The sequence below is a fragment of the Neltuma alba genome, unplaced genomic scaffold, assembly GCF_004799145.2.
Source record: "Neltuma alba isolate B1F8T4 unplaced genomic scaffold, ASM479914v2 tig00010999_pilon, whole genome shotgun sequence".
In the NCBI taxonomy this organism is placed as follows: domain Eukaryota; kingdom Viridiplantae; phylum Streptophyta; class Magnoliopsida; order Fabales; family Fabaceae; genus Neltuma; species Neltuma alba.
The window spans coordinates 6349-23215 of record NW_021635754.1 but is presented as its reverse complement, the minus strand read 5'-3'; the positions used below and the strand labels follow the sequence as shown (position 1 = coordinate 23215).

Below are 16867 nucleotides of genomic sequence, written 5' to 3'. Positions count from 1 at the left end.
CATTAATTTATAGTGGTCATCAGAAAAAACCCTGTTAAAAAAATGACAGTGGTATTTTTATAATTATAGGAAAGTAAATTTTACTTGTCATTGCGGTTATCCAGAAAACCGCTGTAAATTTTAAAAACCGCCTTAAAAAGTTTATTTTTAAAATCATATCCATTGTGCAATAGTTTTTATTTTTCACAGTTAGAGCTTATGGTCCCCCATTACCGTTCCACTTGATTTTCTCCCTCCTCCTACCTTTACTAGCGTTTATCCTTTACTTCTATCGTCTCCACCATGTTTTTTCCATCATAGTCATTGTCACTGTTGTTGTCGCCGCTGCCATCATGTCATCCTCTTTATTCTTATTTGTGAGTTTTTTTTGCCCTTTCTCCTCTATTCTTTCTGTGGGTTTCATAGTTTTGTGGTTTAGTTGTTTTCTTTGATTAAAAATATGATGTTTGTTCTGAATTTAAATAGATCTGGTTTTTGTTCCTCTCCTTGCTTAAACATACTTTGATACTTAAAAGCTTGAATAGATCTGATTTCTCTCTCCCTCATTTTATAGATCAAAGTTTGACCGCTTGAAATTCATGAATTTTACCATATCTGAGTCTTTGATTTTACTTTTATTAAATCTCAGTGGTTTCGATCTGGTAGTTGAAGGCAAAACTAATTGGTGCAATTACAGCAGCAAAGAATCTACGTTTGCTTTATCAGAATGCTTTTGGTTGGTAACAGGTTATTGGTTGATTGATTCTCGAACCCCTTCCTCTGGGGCTTTGTTCCCTCGTTCTATCCTAATCAATAAAATAAAAGGTAAACTTTAAAAAAAAAAAATTCATCGCGGTTATTTATATAACCACCGTGAAAAGTCATACACCATGGCTGTTCTTAAACTGCATAAAATCCTCTATATTTTATATCGATAGCATAAATATCGCTCTCAAAACCACTGTAAAAAACTTATTTTAACTGCCTTCAAATATCTTTTTTGTAGTAGTGTTGATATATAAAAGGCCTACCACATTTTTTCCAATAGTCCCTATTCCTTAATTTATCAACTATCCCAAGGCTCCTCCATCTTCATGAACACAATCTTAATTCATTATCTCAGATAGGATCTTCCTTTTAGTTTGTGGGACTATTTTTTTGTTAATCGTAGTTGCTTTTTGTGACTGCAATGTACATTTGGTGCATTTGTTTGAATAATTACCATTTTGTTGCTGTGGAAATTGTTGGCCTGTTCATGACGTGTTGCCATATGTATATGCTTTCGCGCATCGCATAGGAGAGGATTTGCTAGTTCCAATTTAATACTTATAGGGTTATTTGTCTTTTGTGAAATTAGAGTGACTTATTTAGGATTTTAGAATCCAATAGGTATTTATATGGGATTTTCCCTTACTACTAACTCTTAATTCTGTTTTTTTTAAAAAAAAAACTAGCTTTTAATAAGTCGTCATACTTAGTTAATTAAGGGCATTTTTAACAAAGTAATTAATGAATCATTGTTTTCTGCAAAACATGTTATATTATAAAGTATGAAATAATTTCCAAAAAAAAAAACTTCTTAATCAAGACGGTGGAAGTATGACATTTTCTAATAATTAATTTATAGAGTTTTAGTTAACAAAATTAATTTATCTTCAACCACAACTATATGGAACCTAAAATTATACGTGCTCAATTCAAAACCAATTCGTGCATCCACTGCTAAAAAAAGATCCATTTTCATCTGTTCTAAAAAAAAAATTTTCATCTATTTAAAAGGGAACGTAGACAAAAGAGACGTAGGTAAAAGTTAAATATTTATCTATTTCTAACAGATGAATAACGAATATGGTGCCACATATTCGTCTGTTCAAGCCTGAACAAACGAATATAGTGACTTTTTTAAAAAAAAGGTAAAATTATTTGCATTGTCAATTTTTATTATAACCTGTAATTCTAAAGTGTATGAAATAAATTCAAAACAAAGCAACAATGACAGTAATTCAGTAAAACCAAATCATGTTACACTTTCCATACAAATCACAATTTTAAGAGTCAAGCAAATGACAACAATAACATCTAAATTAGCTTAGTTAAGGAAAAAAAAAATAAACACCTTAACTCAGTCATATAACACAAGAAAGTTTAAAACTAAAAAAATCTAATGACATCCTAACTTATTTAAATACATATTTTAACTTTTAGAATCCCATACCTTTCTAAAATTTAGTATAGAGATTAATCATTGAAGAAACTTAATTAACTATCATATTCCCATAAATTTTCTCTCTTTGACATTTTCACAAACACTTTATGTGTATTAATACTTAAACAAATTTAATATCCTTTTAATCTTAATATGCTTTCCTAATCACTATCATTGCTTTCCAAAGCTATTATTCACTAACAATTAATTTAAATAGAAAATTTTCAATACCAAAGTACCCAAACAATCACTTTCAACACCTATATAATTGTCCCACACAACCAAAACATTCAACACCAAACCACATAACTTGCCTCTTGCAAAGCTAAAGCCGTGGAAAAAGAAGGAGAGAGTGTTATCAAGCACACAAGAGAAGAGAGGAGGAGCTATCTGTATTGAGAAGAGAGGCTGGCCATTGAGTTTACTGTTTAGTCAAGCTGTCGCATCGCCAAGAAAGAGAATAGAGGAGGAGCTATTGTCAGCCAAAAAAAAGAAGAGAGAAGAATGTTGGTTGTCACATGAGAAGAGAGGAAGGGGGAGAAAGTGGCGAATGAGAAGAGGAGAAAAAGAAAAACTGCTACTTGGGTTTGCTCTGATCTGATGAAAAAATGGCGCTACATTCTGAAAATTCAAAATTTAAAGTAAAAAGTCTTTCGTACGCTATAACAAACTAGTATTTGTGTATACACTCGTCTATTAGAGCATAACAAACAAGTATGTACACACATATTCATCTGTTAGAGTGTAACAGACGAGTATGTGTGTATATATTCGTCTGTTTTGTCATAATAGACAAGTATAGTGACCTTTTTTCCTCTGTATTAAAAAACAGACAAAAATGAGAGATGAAAATACCCTCTTTTGTAGTAGTGAACCTACATTCTCATATTATTTTCCAATTAGTATTTGCCTCATAAATATTATTCAACCTAATATTATCTTAGTTGCTTATTTAATCCTACTTATAATATCAAGCCATTAGTGCTTGCCCTGCTAATTAAAAACAACAGAGATCAAGAAAAATTAATTTAGTTATTTGTTAAAAAATATATGTTGATTTACTTAAATGTAATTTTAATAATCGGTAAAGCATCATTCAACACCCTAATATTATTTTTTAATTACATCTAGTGTTTGATCCTATTAATACTGCATCCTACCTGTGGTATTATTTTCCTGATGTTTCCTACACATCAATCTTCTTTATAGTGTATCTAGCATCCTTAATCTTCAAAAAAGATTAGGGTGCTAAATGTAACAGGACAATAGCATCATGAGATGCTAGATGTATCATGAAAATAACATCAGGATGTTTGGATGCATCATAAATAAGATTAACATAGTGGATGTTACTGGAAAAATAATATTAGATTATTGAATTCTACTTTATCTTTTAATTATTTGTATTAAAAATTACTCATCTAATTTTCTTTATAAATCACTTCCAATATGTTTCTCCAGAATCAAGAAAAATCTTAAATCTCATTAATTATTGGTTAAAATTAAACAAATTTTCAACTTTAACCATATTCAATATATACACTCTCCAAAAATATATGTATGCATAATAATAAATAAAAGGTAAAATAGTATATTCATGCTTAATGCGACTTATAAATAGGACCCCGAAAAAAAATTTCTTTAGAATACCTTATAAATAGAACCAAAGAAATACTCTTTCATGGAAACCCTTTCATATGTGCAATTAATAGGACACTTCCATGGTCTTATTTATAATGTACTTTCAAAATATTTCACCAAAATTAAGACAAAAAAATATATACACAATAATAAATAAAGGATAAAATAATGTATTCATTCTAAAAATTTAATAATGTTACTTAGAAATAGAACCAAAAAATTTTAAAAAATCCTAAATCTTACTATCTATGTCTTAAAATTTAATAACTTTTTAATTTTATTTTTGTTTAATATATATACACTTTAATGAGAAGTTCAAGAAAATAACAATCAAAGTAGAAGTAGAATTGTACATGTATATTATTGAAATGACTTATATCAAAGTAAATATATTCTCTCTACTTTATAGACAGGGTTATAAAAATAAATTAAAGAAACAATTATAAAGTTGGGAGACAAAGTAACTGTGTCTTATGTTGTCACTATAATTAATCCTTTAATTAGCTCCCATAAAAAAAGATATACAGGATCATAGGAGGAGTATTAAATTAAACTTGATTATATAATTAGGTCTCTTTTTATGAAAAATGTTGTGATTGATGTGGATATATTTGAAATTGGAGATATGGGATTTACAGTTTTCCATTACAGCTGATAAATTTGTTATTATTAGGAAAGAACAGCTGGATCAAGTCCTTTCATGGTCCACACCACACCCTACACGTCTGCACCTACTCACAACCTCACCACTTTCCTCATTTAAGTTTTGTACTTTCTTGTACGGTTCATCCACAAACCGTCGATATTGAAAATATTTTTACGCATTGTTTTGTTCAAATTGAACTTTTTAGATTTAATGCGAGTGATTTGGATCTTGTTATTTATTTTTTTTCATAAAATTATCACTTTTTTTTATGATGATAACATATTATAGTTCTTTGCTTCTATATATACACAGAAATTAGATAATTAATTTATTAAAATTAAATAAATTAGTTAAGTTAGCTATTTGTTCAAAAATATATAACTGTTTCTTCAAAAAACTCTCTTGATAGGGGAAAATAATAGGAATAATTTGAGAAACAAATTAAATAATTTAGGCTAATTAGCTTGTAGTCATAACAAATAAATAACAGTTTTGTCTAATTTTTTTTAAGAAAAAAGAAATTGTAATTAGCTTTTGACCCTGTCAAGTATGCACGTGGATGTATGTGTATCTATCCTTTCTTTATTATTAAATAATAGAAGACATCGCTAAACTGTCATAATTAATTTGCCTCAAGTTTTCTATTTGAATCAATAATTGTATTTGTCAAGGTTAATTAATTCTACAACACGGTTGAGACAAAGTTATTTTCAACAATATTGACTAACTCATTATGTATTGTCAGTAGAAAGTTGAGTTAAATTTTAGGATAATTCCAGAAGGAACCAACTGAAATGACTTCGATGTGTTACGTGGCAGGTAAATTATATTACAGCACCGCCCTCATGATTTTTGTTTTGAAAATCTTCATGTTTTGATTTGATTTATTTTAGGAATAATACATTTTCTATGACGAATCCAGACTTTGTTAAATTGACAGATTTTTAAAATTTACGTTTTAATAGGATGAAAAGAGTGTATCATATATAGACACACACACACTATTAAACATATTACTGAAAATTTTCTGAATTTTTTTTATTTAATCAATATAAGTTAGGAAAATTTAAACAATACTATGTAAACATCATATACAACAACAACAAATCTATTACGACTCTAGTCATAATAAAATTTAAGACAGTCTGCAATATGAATTCTATAACATAAAAAATCCTTAAAATGTATATGCAACTAAAAAAATAGAGGGAAAATTGCTAAAAATATCAAACTACAAAATTTATTGTTTAAAAGTACATAAAAATTGCTTAAAGACCCCTGTGCAATCTATTTGTTCAATAAGTGGGTGGAAATATTTTCAGCTATCTTCAAATATTACTCATAGTTGAAGAGGGATCTCACCCATTTAAAAACACCTGGGTCCTTACGTATTTTTGAGCAGTAAATTTTGTAATGAGCTAGAGTAATAATTTTAGTGAATTCCCGGAAATATATTTATTACTCCATATTATTTTTTAATATCAGATTTTTATTACTAGGATCAAATATATTTTTTTTTGGGAAAAATCCAAAAAAGTGATTGTTGAATTTCAAAATTCTAAATCAGTATTAGTTACTATACTTGTAAAGAAAATAACTACATTCGAAAAGCAAATGACAATATATTTTTATACCAATTACTGATTTAGAATTTTGAAATTCAAAAGTTTTTTTTTATACTTTTTCTATTTTTTTATCTAAGTAACTAATGACTGGGATCATAACATGAATCACGTGGCTATTTAATCGCATGGAACTATTTTAAGTCTTAAAAGTTGTTTTCAAATGACATCAATAATGTGTGTACACATCACAATTATATTTGATTAACGCAAAACTACAAAATTTTTCGCCTCCTCGTTCATTGCCAGCAGTCTCCCACTTTCGTAGCTACTGCGAAGCCCACCAAAGTCTCCATTTCATCGCGACCAAAACTGCCAACACATCAAGATACTGTACGTGGACACCACAGTATGTGTGTGGGTGTATATATATATATGCGCATATCTGTATCGTCACTTCTACGTCCTTACACATACACTCTTTTCTTATACCACACCCTGTTTCTCTCAGCATGGAAGAAGAAAGCAGCACCAGAACACAAGGATGTATCATGAATTCTCCTGCACCGGCTCCGGCATCGTCTTACCGGGGGGTTCGGAAGCGAAAATGGGGCAAATGGGTGTCGGAAATCCGTGAGCCTGGTAAGAAGACTCGGGTATGGTTGGGAAGCTACGAGGAGCCTGAAATGGCGGCGGCTGCTTATGATGTTGCGGCCTCACACTTCCGAGGGCGGTCGGCTCGGCTTAACTTTCCTGAGTTCGGCGGTGTGTTTCCGCGGCCAGCGAGCTCACGAGCAGAGGACGTCCGGTTTGCAGCTCAACAAGCAGCATTGATGATGAGGAGACCGTTGGGATGTCAATCATCAAGAAGGGAGGCCGAGGGCGGCGGCAGCGGCGGCCTAGCTCCGGCGACCACGGTGGGGCTGTCGGAAAGTCAGATTCAGGCAATCAATGAGTGGCCATTGGATTCACCAAAGATGTGGATGCAAATGGCTGAAGCTCTCATGTCTGCTGGGTTTGATGAGTCTATGGCATTATATAATAATTACGATGAGGATGGCTTATTGGAATTAACAAGCTGGGAAGAAATCGAGGATGATTCTATATGGGATTTCTAATTCAATTGAGGTTTTTCATTAATAATACACGATTCTAATGAAATCACACAGGATCGGTGATTATTAATTTTGAAGCAGGTCAGAATGACTCATCAACCATATGGCAAATTTTCAAGTCCTTTCTGTGGGTTTTCCTGTCTGCTTCTGTTCGTTTTATATGGTGAACAATTATATATGCCAAATCTTTTTTGGTATTTCTAGGCTAGTTAAACTCAGTGCCTTTCCTTTATTTGTGTGTGATATATATACACACACAGAGCGAGAGAGAGATTATGGTCACTGTTTAAGTTCATTTATATGCATGAGACCTCAGAAAGTAGTTTAGAAAATAATCATTATCTTCCATGTTATAGGAGAAATATCAAGAAGCAAAGTGACAAGTCTACATAGACTAAAATTATATTGCAAGCATTTCGCAATTTTAGGGGCAAAATAATACTCTTTGAAGTTTAGTTTTTGTTAATTGGAAAAGTACGTACTAATGGCTTAAACCTCCTCTTACAGAGAATATTTCGTATTATTAGACTATAAGCTCAGAGATAGTTTAAGGTTTAAAAAAGTATACTGCCTCTAGTCATTAATATAAGAACTCGTTTAACTTTTAATTTGATCCTTTAAATATAAAACCCTAATTCACTTTGTCTTTCATATTCATCCATTTTTTCAAAATAATCTTTATAGTAGTTGCACGTTAAAAGTTCCATCAAATAGTGGTTCTAGTTAATACACATGCTTAGCGAGAGTATTCTAGTAAAGACAACACCTATTTATTACAAGTAACTAATTTAACTAATTTTTTTAATTTTTTAAATTAATCAACTAAATTTTATAATAAAGATCAGGGGTAGTATTTTATATGCATATTAATGGCCAAATATATTAGGTAATCGTCATAATAGATAGTCAAGGGCAAAATAATTTATCAGGCCATGGTAAAAAAACAAATTAAAATGGGAATGTAAAAATTTTAAAATGACCGAGATACCCTTGTTTTAATAAAAGCAGCTTTATTTGTCTTTATTATATAGGACGATCCAGTCCACAATATGAATATGATTTAATAATCTCATCATGTGAATCAAAAATATAGTTAATAGTATAATAATGTGAAGAATTATAAAGCTTTGTTTTCCAAATATGTCATTAAAAAAAAGTGAATATTATATTAATGATTTGTAAAGTTTAATTGCACATAATGGCAAAATGGGAAAATAAAACCTAATCAAATTGGGAGAAAATGACTTATATTATGAAGCAGAAGAGTAAGTAATTTTAATTGTCCCACATTACTGGTATATCATCTTTCTCACGAAAATCGTTGAGAGAAGAAATTCTACGAAAACGGCCGGATAATTTTGTAAGAAGAGGGAAGAAAACAACGTGAGATCATTTCACCAATAATATATAATCTTTAACTTCTAGTCAAAAGCTTTAGTTACAAGTATTGCTGATCTCTTCAAGAGAGCTTTAATTAAAAGGGTGGTCTTAATTTCTTGAAACTTCAACTAAGAGGAAATTAATTAACCATCAAAAGTCTTGGTCCCTATCTGTTTGGAAATAATACAAATTGGTTAAATTATGACCGTGGTAAGTGATGTGTACATTTTCATTTATTTTTTTCTACGAAAGAGAGTAGAGAGAGAAACCCTTCTTGTTTAATGATGTTTATGCATAGAAATAATCATGCTAGAGAGGAAGAGAAAGCAAAGTCTATTAGTATCTTTTTCCTAAGTTAACTTTCGAATTTCCTCTTTTGATTGCATTAATAGATTCATCAAACTAGGAGTTACTAGCTCCAGTCCTTAATGTAATAGCTAATTTGACAGTCAATTTAGTTCTAAATATAATATCCCAATTTACTTTGTCTCTCATATTTATTTATTTGTTCTAAGGTAGTCCTTGTAGTGGTTGCACATGTTAAATGCTTCATCAAATGATAATTTTAGCTAACACACAAGACTAGCAAAGGCATTTTAGAGAAGAGAACAACTACTTATTATAAATGACTAACTTAACTAATTTTTTAAATATACTGCTTCTGATCATAATTATATGACCTCGTTTATAAACTACAAACTAGATCTTATAATTAGGACCAGAGGTAGTACTCAAATAAGTGAATTAGCTCTTATACTATATGACATTCTTGGATAACGAGATGAATATAACAATGAAAGAGTTTCTATGTTGTTTTTCTTTTCGTAAGGGCTTGAACAATTAATCTCTCTGCTCATATTTTATTCCACTCTTGTAGTTACCGCCTAAAATAGCCTCAACTAGCTTATTTCCTATGAAGTTTAGAAGTATTGAATTATCATTTTGATATTTTATCGTTCTTGGTTAATATGTGTGATATTGAGAATCAGGTGTGGATGCATATTTAAACCTTGTAAAAGTTAAAGTATTAATATCGACTAAAGGAGGGAATTTATATGTGAAGCTTGGGATGAATGAAAAACATATTTTTGGTTAAGTAGGTTTGATTCAGATGAGAATAGAATGTAATAGTTTAAGATGATGAGTTTTCTTATTAAATTACTTTAAACTATTTATGTTTATCATTAGTATTTTCTAAACTAATTTATCCCACTTATAATTTAATATATAATCTAATGATCTACATGCATATTTTAAAGAGATCATATAAGGTATACTATAATTAAGTAATTTAATAACTTTTTAATCTCTCCAAATTAGTTAATTGGGTGTTATATTAAGGATCAGATGTAATATATATAATGAGTGAATATTTGGTATCTCCTTGAAAACCATCCAAATCATATTTTTGAGTAGAATAGGTAGTTTATTTTAGCTTCACGCAGACCCAATACTGTTATGACCAATAATATTAACAACAATATATTTATATGCATATAGCTTGTAATCCTTTGATATTTGCGTATCTAGTTTAATTTATTTTAAGTAATTTTTCATTACGATAAGTATATGAGAAAAATTTTGCCTTGTAATAGAAAAGAGCTTCTTCTATAATCAATTTGAATCATAAAAAAAAAAAATTGTATCATATGTGGATTATATATCGTCATTGCTAACTTGATTCATATACATGCATGAGAGCTCCTAATAAAGTACGTATTTGATTCAATCTTAAAAATAAAATTTAGTTTAAGATCTGGCAACGATGGAATAATTTTATTGATAGGATAATCTACAAGAAAAAAAATTTAGGTCAAATTTCTTATATCCATTATATCAAACCCTTCCAATTATATATGGTCACGTATCCTTTTTTTTTTATATATATATATATATTAATATTAAATACTATTAAATATTAATATTTTAAAAGTATGATATATGTTCATGCGTAATAAAAAAAACTTCATATAATAATTATAAAAAATTTGATGTAAATTCCCTCTATTTATAGAGTACTCACGTTTCGGTCAAAAAAAGAGTCCTCACGTACTCTCTTCTATCTTACTCCTATGATTCTGAACATAAGATTATTATATACAAAGAGTAACTTTGATACCTGCCTGGCTCTCTAGAATTTTTTTCTCTGTCTTTAGAGAAAATAATATTGAATTATTAATTGGGAAAACCATATTGAAGATAACTAATTTTCTCTCAATTTTAATTTGGTACTTATGTGTTTTTTATTCTTTAATTAAACATTTAATTTTATCTTTTTAGCAACATTAGCTCTTATAACTTTGTTCTATGATATTTTAGTCTCTACATAAAGATTAATAATGTTAATAGAAGAAAAATAAAGATTTAGTTAAAAACAAAAAAATACATAGGTACCAAATTAAAAATTAAAAAAAAAATATAAACATTTTTTCTTATTAATTTTTGGTGTAACTCTGGAAGAAGTAAAAGTGCTTCTGAAAACGGCATGTGGTAGGTAAAAGACTAATAAATGCACGGAGCACCGCCCTCATCATTTGTTTTTCAAAAGATAAAGTTGGAACTATTTTAAGGGAGAGAAAAAAAGATCTTCTTCTTAATTTATAACTAAATGACGAAAGTCAGTTAAATTAAGAAGAATTTGCAATTTGCTTAACGATTCAAACATGTTAAAAATGACCCAGAAATAAAAAATATGAAAAAAAAATCAAACTTTCCTTGAAGAATCAAAATATTTATACTACTTATTCTGGGAAGAGACAAACGAAAAAATTGTTTTTATAAATTATTTCACAATTTAATCTGTAGAATATAGATACATCAATCTTCAGCACTGAAAAAATTAAAAAATTCAAAATAAATTGTACTATCTCGCTCTTTAATATAAGATCTTATTTGACTTTTATTTTGATCCTAATTATAAGACCCTAATCCATTTTGTCTTTCATATTTATGTTTTTTTTTTAAATAGTCCTTCTAATAATGGTAGTTCTAGCCAATGCACTTGATTAGTAAGGATATTTTAGGATATTTTTTTAATCTCTTCAAATTAGTCAACTAGCCCTTATAATTAAGATGAGAAAGAGAGAGTAGTATTTCTAACTTGACAAATTGCCTGACGGAATTCAATCTTAAGTAGAATTTGTCCAACAAAATGCATTGTAATGATGACGGTTAAGATGACATTAGTCACGTGGAACTATACTTTGGTATTAATGTCAAGTGCTTTTCTGTTAAACTGATTAGTAATAAAATGACATTATACGGCGTCGTAGTACAATTGTCAACCAGGCAAATTAAAATAATTTTTTAAAAAAATTATTTAAAAAAAGGCCTTCCTCTTTCATTGCCAGCAGTTTCGCACTTGCCTTAAGTAACTACCGCGAAGCTTACCCCTTCTTTATGAAACCCATTATTTTATTTCATGGCAAACCATACTTACTGCCAACACAACAACACACCGTGTGCGTGGCCCCCACTAGAGTGTTTATCTTATTACAGAATACTTTCAAAATATATTTTAGACTTAAGATACAAATTTATTTCAAAAGTTTTTACATGAGTTACAAGGTACTCAAAAATTTAAAATTATAATAATATTTTTTATTATAAATATTTTTATTTTAATCATTAAAATAATGATATTGACCGCTAATATTTTTTACTATTACTGTTTCAGAACTAAGCAAAATTTTAGATCATAATAATTTATTTTAAAATATAACAAATTTCTATTTATGAACCTATTTAATATATATACTACTTCTAGTTTTTAATATAAGAGTTTATTTGATTTTTATTTTGATCCTAAATATAAGATCCAAATCTACTTTGTCTTTTATATTTATTCATCTTTTCTTAAGTAGTCCTTATGCTAACGATAAATCTAACCAATACACTTGATTAGTAATGATATTTTTTAAAAAAAATAACAGTTGTTTATTACAAATAACTAATATAACTAATTTTCTTAATCTGCTTAAATTAGTCAACTAGTTCTTATATTAAGAACCGGAGGTAATATTCTTTAAGAAATAATAGTTTACAAAATAAAAAAATTAAAGATAAAATTCTACAATTTACTGAGATGAGTTATATTTTCGACTAAAACAAATACTCTCACTTCTTACCCTTCTCAATTTAGGATTATATATGTGCGCATATCTATGTCGTCGCTTCTACATCTGTAAACAATATTCTTGTGTCACCAAAACCCTATTTCTTTTATGGAAGAAGAAGAAGCTAAATCCAACGGACAAGGATGTCGGAAACTGTCTTACCGGGGAGCTCGAAAGCGAAAATGGGGGAAATGGGTGTCGGAAATCCGTGAGCCCGGAAAGAAAACTCGGATATGGTTAGGAAGCTACGAAGAACCCGAAATGGCGGCGGTGGCGTATGATGTTGCCGCATCACACTTCCGAGGACCGTCGGCACGACTTAACTTCCCGGAGTTCTTTGGGGCTCTTCCACGGCCCGCGAGCTCCCAAGCAGACGATGTCCGGCTCGCAGCTCAACAAGCAGCATTAATGTTCAGAAGACCATTAGCATCATATCAATCACCAAGCGATGATCAGACCCGAGTCGGCGGCGGCATGGTTCCAGCCACTGTAGGGCCGTCGCTGAGCCAGATTCAGGCCATAAATGAGTTGCCGTTGGATTCACCAAAGATGTGGATACAAATGGCAGAAGCGTTCATGTTAGGGTTTGATGAGTCGATAGCATTATATAACGATGACGACGATGGATTGGAACTGAGAAGATGGGAAGAAATACTGAATGATCCTATGTGGGATTTCTAATTCAATTCATGTTCTTGAACAAATAATATTGATGATTGATTTTCTTTTTTTCAGGGCACAAGTAACTCGTCAGTGGCAAATTTCAATTTTCAAAGTCCTATATTCGTGGGTTTAATTATGTATTTGTGTATTTAGATTTAGATGTGCGTTTAATTATGTTTCTTTTTTTTTTTTTGGTCCTGTTTCTGTGTGTGTTTACAACATATATGCCTTGAAGGGTAGTGATATTGTACACATTATATATGTATATATATTATGTATATGTATGAATCACTGTTTAACTTTATTTTTAAGGAGAATTTCGGTAAAGAGCCAAATGTAAAATTTTCTTTAAAAATCAGAATCAAAGAAATTAAATCTGAAGTTATACTACAGGCTGCTGAGATCGAAATATAAATAAGGGTTACATTGTTCTTGTTTGTTTTCTTGTTTTGACAACAGCTTTTGACTTTTAAAAACAAAAATAATTAAAAAAATTGTTTGGCTATCTTTTTGACTTAAGTGTTTTTAAAAATGTTTAGTTGTTTTCTATTTTTTTTTTAATTTTGCATTTCTTTTTTTTTGGAAAAATTGAAAAACTCTTTCATCTCCGCTCCGCTGGATGGCTTTTTCTGCATTTGAGGATTTGAGTTCTCATCAAACTTTCATCTTCCATTCTGAGTATGTTTGTTTTCAAATATAATTTTTTAGAACAATTATTTAAACAGATTTTTTTAAAAAAAAAAACTTGTTTATAAAAACAATTTTATAAAATTGTTTTGATAACCAAAAACAAAAAACAGAACCAAACAGGCCCATTATTTTTAGTCTCTAAAGTTTGGTTTTGTTTTGATTTTGATTCCTAAAATTTAAAATCATAGGTTTTGATTCTTAAAATTTAACTTCATTTTAGTCTGCTTAAACATTTTTTATCTTTAGAACAATGTTTTAGGTCGTTGAAATAATGTTTAAATTTTAAAGAACCAAAATCACTTACTTCAAATTTCAAGAACCCAAATCAAAATTAAATAATATAAGATTTTAGGGATTAAAAATGGCATTAATCTTAAAAATAATTTTGTATGGTAAATGACCAGAATGCCCTTAATTTTAGGGTGAAATCGGCAGTTTTCTTTTAAATTATTCTATGATATATAGGAAGATCATGTATGTTACGTTCCTGGCTCAAGTGAAGGAGAAACCCTTTCATCATTATTATCAAACAAAACTTTAGAGGAGGCCAATTAGTAACATAATTATGGACACAATTAATTTACATTGTGACTTCATTGCGTCACTTGTCGAAACTCGATCGAAACGCAAAGCTTCAATTTCTGATAGTTTAAAAACCCTACCACCTGATCTGATTTCTGGGGACTTCTCATTTGGACACCTCCTTCTGTATTATTTTATCCTCTTTATTTTCCTCTTCTTTCCTATGCTTCTTGATTCTAAACTACTTTATGGTATACCATCATAAGTTTATTTCTAGCTATGACTGGTAACGAACATGGTTCCATGTGTTATGAACTCGTAGGTGATTTACCATTTAATTGCTGAGAATAAATATCTGGATTAGTGCTTGGCCGCCTTGGTAGAGTAAATAAATAAATAGACAATGTACACCCATTTTGTGATTCTGTATAATATCCTCTGTACATGTTTAGGGCCCTGATTGTATCATTCCTTATACCCACATTGGGTTTTGCTATAAGAGACAATGGTAGGGTCACCTTTTCGGTACCCTAGAATATTCAAACATTTCTCTACTGTTTTCTTTCTTGGTATCTGAGCCCTAGCCGTCATGTTGACATCCTCAACCACCTCGCCTTCTAATGTGTCGTCTTCCACTGCTAAGATGTATTCCTTATTTCATTCGTCCAGTCAAACCTCCTCTATCAAGTTGGATAGAGAAAATTACCTTATTTGGGAGTTCGTGGTCCTTCCTTTGATTGAAGGTAACCAGCTTGAAAATCATATTATTGGGGAAGATGCGACTCCAACACGGCTTATTACTGAGGAAGGCAAATCTGTCTCTAATCTGGCCTATGAAGAATGGCACACCACAGACTGCATGCTCATTGGAGGGCTCCGTAAAACAATGACGGTGGACGTTAGCGCCTAACTTTTTCACTGCAAAACTGCTCGTGAGCTGTGGAATAGAGCACGTGAACTGACCTGTGCATCTCTCAAGTCTTGAGTGATGGTGTTCAAGATGGAACTACACAACACTCGGAAAATGATCGAATATTTGGCAAAACTGAAGAATCTCGCCGATCAACTCCAACTCGTCGGTGCCCCTATTATGCTAGAAGATCTGATCCTTCACACCCTCAATGGTCTCGACGGTGAGTACAATGCTGTAGTGGTAAAACTCATAGACCAACCAAATCTGACCTGGGTAGTTGTTCAATCTGCTCTCCTTGCCTTCGAATCTTGCCTTGAACAGCTAAATCACTTCTTTGCTCTATCGATTCAACCTACGGAAAATGTTGTTACGCACGAGTCCCATGAAAATCGCCACACTAATTCTGGTCGAGGCTCTCCCTGGCGTGGGTCTCGTGGCCGTGGTCGACGTTCTAGAGGTTGCTAAGGAGGCTATTACAACATGGGGAACTATGGCAACAACTATGACAACCGGCCCTATTGTCATAACTATGATCGGTATGGTCACTATGCTAATCAATGTTATAATCGTTCTGATAGGATTTTTCCTTCATCTGATTTTGGTAGAAATTTTGGGAACTATGGTGGAGCACCTCCTCAAGCACACTATGCCTCTCCACAAACTGTGGTGGACCCTTCTTGGTACATGGATAGCAGTGCTACCTATCATGTTACTCCAAACCCAAATCAATTAGACTCCTATGTCTCAATAGGTAAGATTGATCTTTACACTTGTACTGGTGAGAAGGCCCCTGTTGCTGGTATTGGATCCACTACTCTATATGCTCCTAATACTTCTTTACACGTGAATGATATTTTAGTCATCCCATCTGCTACTAAACAATTGATCAGTGTTCATAAACTGGCTAAAGATAATGGTGTTGATGTTAACTTCTTTGATGATTCATGTACTGTGAAGGCCAAGAAAACAGGGGAGGTACTGGCTCGAGGGACGACAAGTCAGGGAATGTATCCCGTGGGTAATCTGGCTCCAGCAAGGGTCTTCATGGCAGCTGCTTCACCATCTCTTGGATGTGATGAAATTCTTAAGTGGCATTACAAGTTAAGACATCCTAGTTTTAGAGTCTTGAAACTTATTCTGAATAATGTAATGTTAAAGTTCAGTGTGGCACAGAGTTTATATGTGAAGCCTGTCAGTTTGGCAAATATAAACAGCTACCATTTTCAAAGTCTGTGTCTCACACCTCCTTTCCTCTTGAACTGATTCACATTGATCTTTAAGGTCCCTCACCAATGCAATCTGAACATGGTCATCATTTGTACATCCATTTTATTGATGATTACAGTAGATATACGTGGTTCTTTCCTCTGAAACATAAGGGTGAAGCTATCAATGCCTTTAAGATGTTTAAAGCATAGGTTGAAAACAAGTTTAA

The 16867-nt window shown here is 31.2% G+C and overlaps 2 protein-coding genes across 2 annotated transcripts; both read left to right on the top strand.

Moving 5' to 3' along the window:
• Nucleotides 1-6546: 6546 nt before the first annotated feature.
• Nucleotides 6547-7152, top strand: LOC114760572 (ethylene-responsive transcription factor ERF022-like). Its single transcript, XM_028949835.1, has one exon. It carries the CDS (start codon nucleotides 6547-6549, stop codon nucleotides 7150-7152), a length of 606 nt encoding a protein of 201 aa, XP_028805668.1.
• A 5600-nt stretch (nucleotides 7153-12752) lies between these two features.
• LOC114760571 (ethylene-responsive transcription factor ERF022-like) lies at nucleotides 12753-13325 on the top strand. Its single transcript, XM_028949834.1, has one exon. The coding sequence runs from the start codon at nucleotides 12753-12755 to the stop codon at nucleotides 13323-13325; it is 573 nt and encodes a 190-aa protein (XP_028805667.1).
• Nucleotides 13326-16867: the final 3542 nt, after the last annotated feature.